The 12,001-nt window shown below is 37.2% G+C and overlaps 1 protein-coding gene across 1 annotated transcript in view; it reads right to left on the bottom strand.

Annotated features, from left to right (window-relative positions):
* COG6 (component of oligomeric golgi complex 6) overlaps window positions 1-12,001 on the bottom strand; it is a 55,654-nt gene that overhangs the window by 21,967 nt on the left and 21,686 nt on the right. Inside the window, exons 9-11 of the mRNA XM_009882355.1 lie at window positions 8,524-8,652; window positions 8,318-8,409; window positions 3,878-3,942 (exon numbers count right to left, since the gene is read on the bottom strand). Coding sequence (XP_009880657.1) covers window positions 3,878-3,942; window positions 8,318-8,409; window positions 8,524-8,652 — 286 coding nt within the window. The remainder of the gene's footprint in view (window positions 1-3,877; window positions 3,943-8,317; window positions 8,410-8,523; window positions 8,653-12,001) is intronic.

Genomic DNA, 12,001 nt, shown 5'->3' with positions numbered 1-12,001 from the left:
AAAAAAAAAATCCTGTTTCCCTATAGATTTTTGTTGAAACTTGTTATTGAAAATTTCAAAATAATGAGATCATTTGATGGATACATAGCAGTACACACTGGAATTCTCCCCAGCACTGAATAGCAAGAACAGCTGCAAAGCTGCAAAATCCCTAAATTACAACAGTTGATCATCAGCACCCTGCAGCAATTCAGAACATCCGAAGTATTACGTATTTTACCCAAATGACAAAATTTCACCTGGATTAATCTCTCCTTCACTTAAAGGAGAGATTATATACCTCCTACCGGTATCTAATTATACATATTTATAACAAAAAAACAGCTATGTTGACTGTTTATCTCAACCAGGAGATACTGGCTACACAGACCAAAACAGTGCTGACTGTCTTTAGAGTTGAACAGTTGATGACTTGTCTCCATGGCACACACAGTCTCAACCCACTCATAAAAGGCTGCCCCAGGGTCAATCTTTGGGCACTTACAAAGCAGTGAGAGACAGTGACTTATCACTGCACTGTTCTCCCACGTGCCTGTGTGTGAAAGGGCTACACACAAATCACCAGCCACCACCCGCTGCCCCAAGTTATCCGTCTGCTGTTCAACGGAACACGATGTGCAGCAGTGCCTTCTTGTCAGAGCCAGCTGCAGGGAGAATCAACTGAGATTATGCCTCCTCAATCCTCTCCCTTTGCATCTAGAGTCAGAGACCAAACCCAAACAATAACTGTTGACTCTTATTTGCAATGCTCAATGCACAAAAGTTCATTTCAACACTCAGGTGAACTTTGCTTTCCAATGCATATGTGTATATGAAGGTATATACAAAAATGCCTGTCTCCTATGCTGCGTAAAAGGTCATTTGGGCACAGATACTGAGTATAATCTACGTGTACAGCAAAAGAGAGTAAGACAGACAAGGGAAAAAGAGGAAAATCAAAATATTGACCAAAGAAATAAAAAAATAGCAATAACTAAAAATAAAGAAAATACTTAAGGAATAGACAGAATAGGCAGAAGGAGAGAAAAGAAACCTAAATATCTTCAGGTTAGGAAACAAAAATGATAATTTAAAAAAAAAGCAGGAAAAGAAGCATTGCTGCTTCCCATACAGAAGTCTTCACTGCACAGAAGAACCAAAATTTGCAGGTGACTCAACCTAACCTGCTCAGGGAAGTCCTGGACTTATAGCTCCTACTGTGTCTTAATCCTATGTGTGCTGTAGTCAGCTGACCATAAAAGACTATCTGAAGTCTACATAAGGCATCAAAAAGATTTTGTTAGTTTTGACCTCATCTTAAGTGCTATAGAAGAGATTAGGACCTTTATTTAAATGTTTTATAGGGTCCTCCTACTTCCATCTGAAATGAGAGGCCTGTGGTAAGATCTACCATCAGTGAGTACTCAAGATTCACTTGGACGCCTAAAATTCAAACCAACTATCTGTAAAAAACGCGGACAATTTATACTGCATATAAGCATAATCCTCCTTCAAAAGTAAGGAAATAGTATTATACTGTATATTCACATGGAAAGGCATAAACCAGTAAGAAAATTCTAGACAATTCTGCAAGTAGTGAAAAGTGCTCATGGAAATTCGACGACTAGGCTTTTATCAGGCTATTTTATACTTCAGCATCAGCTCAAATCAAAGTGACAGGTTTGCAAACATCAGCAGAAATCCACTAGAAAAGTAGTCTACTGTGGTACAACACAACTACAACAAAGAGTGTTTTCCCTGAAATTAATGCAGTTATTTTTCTTATTGTGGACAATCCTCAGTAAGAACAACGTATTGTAGAAAACACTCCTCCAAACTAAGTCTATTTTTGTTGTTCCTCTCAACACGATGGCTTGCAATTATCTAACAACACTGTATGAAGGCTCTTCTGCTTGGGGGTTTGGGTTTGTTTTGTTTTGGTTTTTTTTTTCTACTTCATTGCTATGGAAGATTTCCCCAGAGGAAACAACAAATACTACATATTTTACATTGGGAAGTCTAGACTGGCAGTGAATTAACATAAGTTGCATTCTATTAAAATACAGAATACAATGGGAAGTCTTTAATTGTTCTTTTAGGGTTTTTTTTTCATTTTTATTAGCACAGTAACTACCTACCTACAATATTTCAGGCGATATTTCTACAAATAGCAGAAGCACATAAGTATAAAGAGTTTGGCAATCAAAATGGAAGGTATTTTGTACCAAACTGTACAAATCACAAGTACTCAAATCAAGACCAAAACTCCCTCTGACTTACACAAAGGTTTGATTCTATCCCTAATTTCTTGGAATGCACAGAAACACTGAACTCAAACATCAGCATTCAGTATTAACAGAACTAAAACATGCAAGAACAACACAGAAAGCTTGCAAAATATCTTCCAAAAAAAAAGACCCCGTGATATTAGTTAGTTTGTCTCATATGACAGGTGTTTTTCAACAGGTCAAAAACTAAATCCTGTGAAGAATTATCATAATTATATGGCAATAGGCACGAACAGAAACACAGGAGGTTCTGTCTGAACATCAGAAAACACTTTTTTAATGTGAGGGTGACTGAGCAACAGCATAAGTTGCCCAGAGAGGCTGTGGAGTCTCCATCCTTGGAGGTATTCAAAAGCCATCTGGATACAGTCCTGAGCAACTGGCTCTAGGCGACCCAGCTTCAGCAGGGAGTCTGGACCAGATGACCTCCAGAGGTCCCTGCCAAACTCAAACCTTCCGTGATTCTGTGACATTCTAAATGGCGCTTCCTTGATTTTTACCTCTCTTCAGATCTTATCTCTTTCTTATTAGGAACTTACGTAAAGCATTCAGAACTTACCTGTTAACATTTGAGACTAAATATTTGGCAACTGAACACAGTTGTTATAGGCACAGCAGCCTCAGAGAAATTTATTATAATAGTATTTAGTACAGTAGATTTTACTTCAAAAACACTTTGATTTATACACTGCACCCTCAGGCAACCATTGGTATCAGCTTCATCACCATGATAATTTTATTTTGTGTTTATGTGAATCACATCCAATAAATAAGACAATCAATCATCTGATGGATCACTATTAATGATTTCTATCAAATGGGTCCCCTAAACTGACTAAGGCTGTAGCCTGAAAAAAAGACAACTGTGGAGGGTTGCGACAGAAATACAGCAACTCCGGGTAGCATAAAGATGCTAAGCAGAAAACAATTTTTCATGGTCTCCTTCAATACAAGAGCTGGAGTTACTAAACAAAGCAAAACCAAAAGGAGCTGGCTTTTCACACAGCATACAGTTAAACTGTGCCCTTCCCTCCTGCAGGATATGTTGTGAATACCAACGTTTTATATCACCTTGATATATTCATGCAAGAAAAACCTATTGATGTTTATTAAATACAAAGTCAGTAGCTATGGCTCAGTAAGTCGTTAGTATCTCCACAAATAGGTGAGGAAACTATTCTACAGTAGTACCATGACAAGACTGCATAACCTGTACGTTCTTCCCTAAGCATATGCTAATGGTCACTATGAAAAACAGGGTAGTAAATTAAATTGATTTTTCATTTGATCCACTACTGCCATTCCTATGCACTTATCCCAAAGCTAAACTTTTGTATATAAGCACTCCTGAACTTAGGAAAAGTTAAAAAAAAGAATAATCAAGATACAGATTTAGTATCATAGTATCTCTCACCATATAGCTATTTAAACCAGCTATCTATGAACTATGGCATCTTTAATTTTCAGGGTTTTATGATTCTCAAAGTTGAGAATCTAACTTGTAACGAAGGGCGATGAAAATACGTTGCAGGGATGGGGACACAGGTTTTGAAAAAACATGACAGAACAATGTTTATATTTAGAATGCTAAGGAAAACAAAATACTTCACCTTCAGAGGCCTGCAGACACCTTCTGTGATGTGTCCAACTACTTCTTGAATATTTTCTTCCACACCTACAGTTAATGCAAACACATGCTAAGATTATGCAAATGTAATTCTCTTTTCTTCAAGACTATAAAACAAATAAACAAATGTAGGAGCTACTCTATAAAAAGCATTATGAACTGCATGTTCTTTTCTCCACAAGACTAGTTTACACCTCCACTGAACTTCAAATCCAGCCATTAAGAAATAGCTGCATGACAAAACAGAGTCCTGGAGAGTCATTACCTTATGCTATGCAATTGCTTCCTAGCACAACATAGTGCCTGGGATTTGAAGGAGAAGGAGCAAGGGGAAGAATAAATGATGGAGCAAAAAACTGTCACGGGAAGGCTCAATATTAGCACTTCATGAATTTAAACAGGAAAAAAAACCAAACCAAAACCAGGCCAGTGAGATGCTCAAGGAGCAACAGTACGTACCATTTTGAAAAGTCTGAACTGCAAATACACGTGTCTGTCAGCATTCAGTACTGACATGCTCATGGCATCGTTACAAATTAAATCACATATGTACCTCCACACTGCTGTGTGCTGCAGCATTAGCTAACGCTTCCTCCCCGGCAGCAATTGAAACTCATCTTTCATAGAAATATATACAAAAGAGAATATTGCCCTATCTTATCATGGAACACAAATGAATTGTCGCATGGCAACCAGTACTGTCACAAATCAATCAAACTGAAAGCAACAGATCTTCAAGCTCTCACTTCAGTAACAACTCAGAATAGATTTATGGAGAAAGCAATACTTTAATTCTAATTTAAAACTTGTCAACAGGAGTTCATCTTCAGATGGGACCCATGCAATGAACAGTAAACAAACCAACTGTGACATGTGATAGAAATCAGGTGACCTGAAGCTATATTTTGCAGATCTTACTTGAAACTAAAAGAGATTACCTCTGAGAGTAAAAATTCTGAAAGATCAGAGATCTCTGCCAAGGTCTCTTTACACCAAGACACGTGAAAAGCTACGTAAGCAGAAACAACTGACTTCAGTGTGGTGGCTGTGAGAATTTCAGCACACTAAACTGGTAAGGTAATAAAAATATGTTTACGTGTTTGAGTATTGATATCAAGGCAGAAAGCAAGACTACAAACCACAAGATGTATGGTCTGTTATGTAACGGCTAGCTCCCAGATACACCCTAACAATTTACATTTTTTTAGTAGGAACAGTCACGCTTTTCCTGTTCATCAATATAACAAGCACTTAGCACGTATTTGAAACAGTGTATCTAGACCAGATTGACTTAACAACAAGTTGTTGGGTATGAAAGCTTAGCTGCAAAAATATACAAGTTCAAATACAAAATACCAAAGGACACGGAAATAAAATCTTGATCTATCTGTGCCGTCACATATATTTTCATTTCCAATTAGAATATTTTGGATTCAGCAAACTTCCAGCACAATGGTTTATGTAACTGTTGCAAGTATTAGTATGCCACGCTGACATAATTATGGAATAAATAATTCTTAGATGCTCAAAATCCCTTTTAAAAAACAGTTCATTACTGAAGATATGCTTCCGTCTGCCTGCTACACCACATATCTTTTTTCTCTGTGTATCCTTCTATGAGGGAGAGATCTCTCTTGGATTTTGTTTGGCTTCTGCTCTCCAGCTGGGATCCTGTAACCCCATGAAAAATGGGTTTCTACTGCATCCCTTAAACAGAATGGCTGTAATTCTCCGTTCCTTTCAAGTGCAAGACCTCTGAAAGACTGGAAGACTCCTGTTAGCCGAATATCTAAGCTCCAAAGACGAGAACCAGATGCTTTATGCTTGTACAGTACAATGCCAAATAGTTAAACTTTTCTGAATGTGTTTTCAGTGCTTAAAATTTTAATAGCATTTTTGGTCAGATTAATTTTAATCAGTTAACATTTGCAAGCTTAAAATTTTAAAACTTTTTAAAAGCTGTTTTTGAATACGTGATTATGGGCTACATATTTTGTTCTCTTTAAAGTAAAAACTGGGATGGGAACATTTCTCCAAAAATGCAGCACACCATTTTTCTTCCACTGGGACCAAATCCACCTCTATCTCACCCATAGCTATACAGGTGGCTTTTTTTTTTTTTTTTTTAAAGAAGAGAAGGGAAGTTTTTGTGTAGCTGCGATTTACCACATTCTCCATAGTCCTGAAATTACACAGAGCTTACAGGAGAATTTAAACAGAAATCTGAACTCAGAACTGAGGTGCCTGAATTAAAAAAGAAAACGAGTTCCATCTGCAAAAATCTACTCCAGTTGAACTTAAAGTTACAACATTTGACTGACCTAACTTTAGATCCCCAGTTAGGTGTCTTATCTATAGTAGCTGCTTGGGCTCCCTCTATAGGGAACAGAAAAAAAACAACAAACAGTTGTGATGAAAGACTCCAGAAATGCCAACATTAGATCTAACATTGTTGGGAAGATTTGCACTCTGGAGATGCAAATCTCTGTCATTATGTATAACTGCAAATAAACAAGATGGCCACTTTTTAAATGGCTAAATGAAATTAACTCAATCTCTGCTGTAGCCTGTGCAAGAGGACATCTGAACACTGTACAACAGCACAGGGAATTCAACTTGAATCTCCCAGTACTACAGACACTGTACTTACCATTGCCAACTCAGGAACTGTACTTATATAAAACATCTAATCTCAAGGTATTTCATAAGGCTGCACTTCCCATAAACGGTTCTTGTTAAACCCAATGGTATCCCATTAAGTACTGTTTTGTCTTACAGATCTTATCACATAACCATCCTTGCCATCAAAAAAATATCCCAAAGGTGCAGAGGAAGAGTTAACAGGCAGCACCTCCCAGGTTTTGTTGCTCCCAGTATGAAGCTAAGAATCCCTCCTTACATTTCTTGAAAGCTGTACAACAGTAATGGCAAACCCATTCCTGGAGAGCTTAGGAAAACATATTTTTGCTTCAGACAGAAATATCGAATCTCTTGTTTATACCAGTCTCTCGGGGAAAAAAGTTTTGGCCCAATGATTTTTTTTCCCCAAAACACTTATATTCTCTGTATTCTTAAGCAGTTTACTCTGATCTATGGCTGAAATGCTCTAAATATATCTGATTATGTGGTCATAGCATCTCAGCCTGACATCCTGCCAAAAGGCCAAGGGATTTAATAGTTAAATAAAGCACTGCACAAAGAGATGGGAGAACTTCAGAACAAAATGCAGGCCTGGACAGCAGCAATAGCCCAGTCTACAGCAGAACCAGACACAGTAACCTCCCCAGTGTGGTCAGCTTTTCCTGAAGGACTCCCCAATTACAGCAGAAGCATCAGATAGCCATCTACGAAGAACTGCCATGTCTTTTTCTCTACCATAAAACCATCATGAGGCCAGCTTTCCTGTCTCCCTAAGATACTGTCAGTAATAAATACTAAATTCATTCTAAATTCACTTCTACATTACACTGTAACTGTAGTTAAAAACCAGTAACATTCCTTTAGTTTGATTTACAACAGTTCCTAAACAGCCTCCTTGCTCATATACTGTTAATTAGGAAAGCCAATTAGTACTTCCAGCAGGAAGGAAAATGAGAATGCATATTCACTTTAAATCCCAGAGTGGGACTCAATTAAGACGTACAGTCTGAAGAGCTCACCAGATACAGATCAAATGTAAGTTCTTACGACGACTTTGTTACAACTGAGTGCACATGCTTAATCTATTAAACAAGTCTTTGGCTGAAGCTATGGAGGCAAATCATATTACAGCTTCTACAGGATAAAGGTCTTTAAAGTATAGGTCCAATGTATTTAAAATAGAGCAAATGGACTGAAGAACAAGCATAAGAATCTGTGCTTCTGTTAATTAAGGAGGGCTTTGATATTAAAAAGCTTCACATATCTATGAGCGGCCTACTTTGACCTCCGTAAACCCATAATGGCATGTCACACGACAGAAGTAAATGCCATTTTACTTGTAGCATGGAAGGAAAAGAATTAAAGGAAGAAGGAATTATATTTAAAAAATTTACTAAACAAACGAGCAAGGCATAACCGGAATCCTCAACGTATCAATAAGCAACCCTATGACAATGTTTTCACAGAGGTACGCATTCACACACATTGTAGACAATTCTTGAATACTCAACTACAGTCTAAAATGTCCCTTTGTAAAGTTAGAGTAAATCTACTATAAGCACAGTAAAATGAAAAGACTGCATTTTGAAATACTCTTTTTCGTTAAGGGCTTTCTTCTGGCAAAATGCAACCACCAGCCCTTCTGACATTATTTCCAGGAAAATCTAAGCTCAGACTCCCATAACTGAAGCCCAGTCTAAGAAATTAATCACACTTTCTGGTTTATCACAGATTTACTTTCTATCACTTCTGAATTTACGTTTTAAAATGTAGTAAGTACTACCTTGAATAGTTACAAGCTTTAACATAGCTTCTAGGTGTTCTTTTTCAGAAGCTGTAGCTTGATGCAACCAGGCCAGCATGTCTCCAACATACCTAAATAAAGACAGACATTTTTGTGTAAATCACAGCGCTTTATAGTGTCAGAGATTCAAAGTGCCAATAGGCAAAAGAAGGATTACTTCATATACATTCTTGCTAGTACAGTACCTCAGAGGATCGTGGGAGTGCATTTCAATGGGGCGGGGAGTACCTCCCAGACCTCCTCTAGTAAGAGCATCTATAAAGCCACGGACCACAGCACTCCTCCTAGCTGTTCCAAACTCATCCAACGTGTACCTGTTATCGAAACATGAAAATTGGTAAAACAAACTGTGATGAGGTGAACTGTTCTATTAGCTCAACTTTACAGTTAATGAGTTACCATTTTTATAGTTCTAAAAATCTTGCATCGATGCTTCTACTATGAATCATTCAAAACCATCTGATTTTCTGGGCTCCTCTAAACAGATACTAAAGGTAACTTTTCTTTGACCCTCCCATTCCCTCACCCCACACAAATAAATAAATAAATAAATGAAAAATCAGCTTTTCCATTTTTGTACATATAAGCATGTACTGACAAGTCCAGGACTCCACATGTAAACAACATGTGGTCCAGATGACAGACAGCAGAAGCAATTTGTTGCACTGCAACACAAGGCTTTCTCCTTCTTCTAGGCTACCACATCATCAGTAGCAGAAAAGTTATTTTCATTTGATAGTTGTTCGCTGGTTTTAAGCAAATGAGCCTTAGTTAGATATTTAATGGATGAACGATTACAGCCCAGAGTGCATAATCCCAAATGGATTCCTGCTAGTAGAGGAAGTACCAAGAACGCATGCCCAGCTCATTTTTAGAGCAGGCTACCTTTCTGTTGGGGCTGAAGCATGATAGCAAGTGCAGGATGGGGACTGAACACTGCTAACATCCCCAATTACATCTGCTTAGAAACAGGATTATTGCAAGCCATGGAACACTTCTATTTTTTGAAGAAAAAAAAAAACCAAACAACTAATTTAAGCATTTCGAACAAAACACATAAATTACAAGGGAGAAAAAAAATACAAGTGACAGTTTATTTTTCCAATATAATTGAAGAAATGCCAAAGAGTAAGCATAGTGTCGCTTACCAATGACACCCAGCAGCTGAATAGAAATAAAATAATAATAAAAAGCATATTACTCACTGACTGAAGTGAAATGTGTATTGCATTCACAATTAAACAGATGTGGAGAACAAAATACAAAAGAAAATAATATACTATTTCAAATGTGTTCCAAATTAAGTTCAATTATATTTCTATTAGGCTATAAAACGTCCAAGGAATCCTTCAGTGTTGCATTTTCATTTTACATTACTATTTGAGAGAGGGGGGAAAAAGCACACTGAAAAAATCTTGAAATTTCTGTTTAAATCTTTTTCTTCATACGATGTATTTGTTAACACAGAGAGTAAATATCTGCAATTCACAAAAAAAGCACAATCCGATGAAAAAAAGTATTTAATAAATTATAATTTACAAAACTTATGCAATAAGAAGTGGGAAAGATCTGGGATCTGCTGACTCCCCACAGTCCAGGAGTAGTAGTGTTGCAGTGAAAAATCGCAAGCGTTTGTAGAAACCAGCTAAGGCTCTTTTTTCCCCTCCAATAAACAGCTATGTAATAGATCATTAAAAATACAGCAGTGAAACAGATCTTGTGATCTTGTTATTAGTTGTGAAAACAGCATTTAATAATGATAATTTTGTTTTACAAATAAAACTACTAATTTTCCTTTTGCTCTCAGCAGAACAGGGTGTAACTATAACAAAATCCTGCATCTTAAAAAAAATCAGTAATAACTATTATTTACAGGAGAAACACAGTATTTACTACTATGTTATTACACATACTCATGGTAGGAGAAGAAAAGAACATTTGGATTCTTTTCAGCCCAGCTTCAGTTCCTCAAAAACCCGGTAAAGTAATGATCACTGGGGGGAGAAGAAGGGGATGGAGATAAAAGCTTTGAAAATCAGAATGGAGGAACACTGCTTTGAGCTACAACTCCGTGTATTCTCTAGAAAACAGTTTTCAATATTTTTGTTAGAAACAGGAAGCGAAAACCAAACTGAAATGTTTATTTTGGATCCCTACTGACTGCAGTTCCTAAAAGTCCATCCATGGTGCAATCTTTCTGCCACCTTCAAGTCAGCAAGACATAAGTCAGTACAAGAAAACAAGGATTTGTAGCTCTGTTCCTAAACTCCTGCCCTTCTCCGTCTTACTCAGTTTCACCCAATCAAATCAAAATCTTTATCAGATGCAAGGGCAGTGATTTGGAGGAAAAATGTCTAGTTCACACAGTTGTGCTTACATGCATAAAACCAACAACAATTTAAAATTACTTTCTTCTGTGACATAATTTTTACATTTTAAACTCAGCAGTTTGTTAGGTACTTAAGGTAAACAAAAATCTTTGGAAGGGAATGAACTAAATCTTGAGATTAAAAATTTAAAGCACCAGCACTGCAATTTTGACCATATTGCTGTATCAAGTAGTTTAAGCATAACAATCTATGATGACAAACATACGGCTGCATCTTCTACATAATGTTTACTTTTGCCTTTTTGGCAGAAGAAAAGTCCTACCTACCAAGTTCTACCTTTGGTAATACTAGTACTGCTGTTTGTGAGGGGGATGTCAGAAGTCTCTTCTGCAGATTAATTTTAAACTGGCCAGCTGTGGATTTATACAGAAGATGGGTTTGGGGTTTTTTTTCCATAAATGCTAAGGAAGCAAAACAATGGTTTTATGAAGTTTGAAAGTAACACGATTTAACAAAATATTTATTACAGAAAATATAAACTATATCCATAAAGAATCATATAAAATGTTGTGAGCACTGTTGTGACTGATTCTTTGCAGCTGTGAAAGAAGGCTTGGAGGAGAGAATAGAAGAAAGGACTCTGCAATCTCCAGCTATGGCCTGATGTACTGCAACGTAGCACATGCAATAGCTGGGGACGACAAGTGACACCACCTCTCCCTCACATTAACTAGCGGAACTGACTGAGCATAGAATCAAAGAACGGTTTAGGTTGGAAGGGACCTTGAAGATCATCGAGTTCCAACCCCCTGCTATAGGCAGGGACATGTCGGGATGTATGTGCTCTCTCATACAGACAGAATTTTTAAGGTCCACTCACACGATGCATTTTCCCCATGAAGAGGTCCATGGAGATTTAGTGTCACATACCTACACCTTCTCACATTTGACACTCTTAAAGACCTTTGAAAGGCCTTTGAAAGACTGCCTAATACTCTGCTGTCCTGAATGCCTGTGGCTAAAAGTATTTTGCAATAGGTGCAAAATGTGATGAATGCATTTAAAAAAAAACAAACTAAAAATCAAAGTACAAGTACCACCTCTTCAGGTATGGTCACTCCAATAAAAATAGTTCATACAGTGCCACCTCGTGGTTAAGCTGTCTATACAGAGTATCATTTCATTTACGTTAAGTGTCTTCTGAGACAACAAGAACTAAACAGTAGTATACTTCATATATATCTCTCTCTATCTATGGTACCCCTACACTTTAGAGGCCCATAGATAGTACATTGTTTTTAATACATTACTATACATAATGGAAGACATTCCT

The sequence above is a fragment of the Charadrius vociferus genome, unplaced genomic scaffold (genome assembly GCF_000708025.1).
Source record: "Charadrius vociferus isolate BGI_N301 unplaced genomic scaffold, ASM70802v2 scaffold263, whole genome shotgun sequence".
Lineage (NCBI taxonomy): Eukaryota > Metazoa > Chordata > Aves > Charadriiformes > Charadriidae > Charadrius > Charadrius vociferus.
Note: the sequence above shows the minus strand (reverse complement) of the source record. Positions and strands in the feature narration are given on the sequence as shown.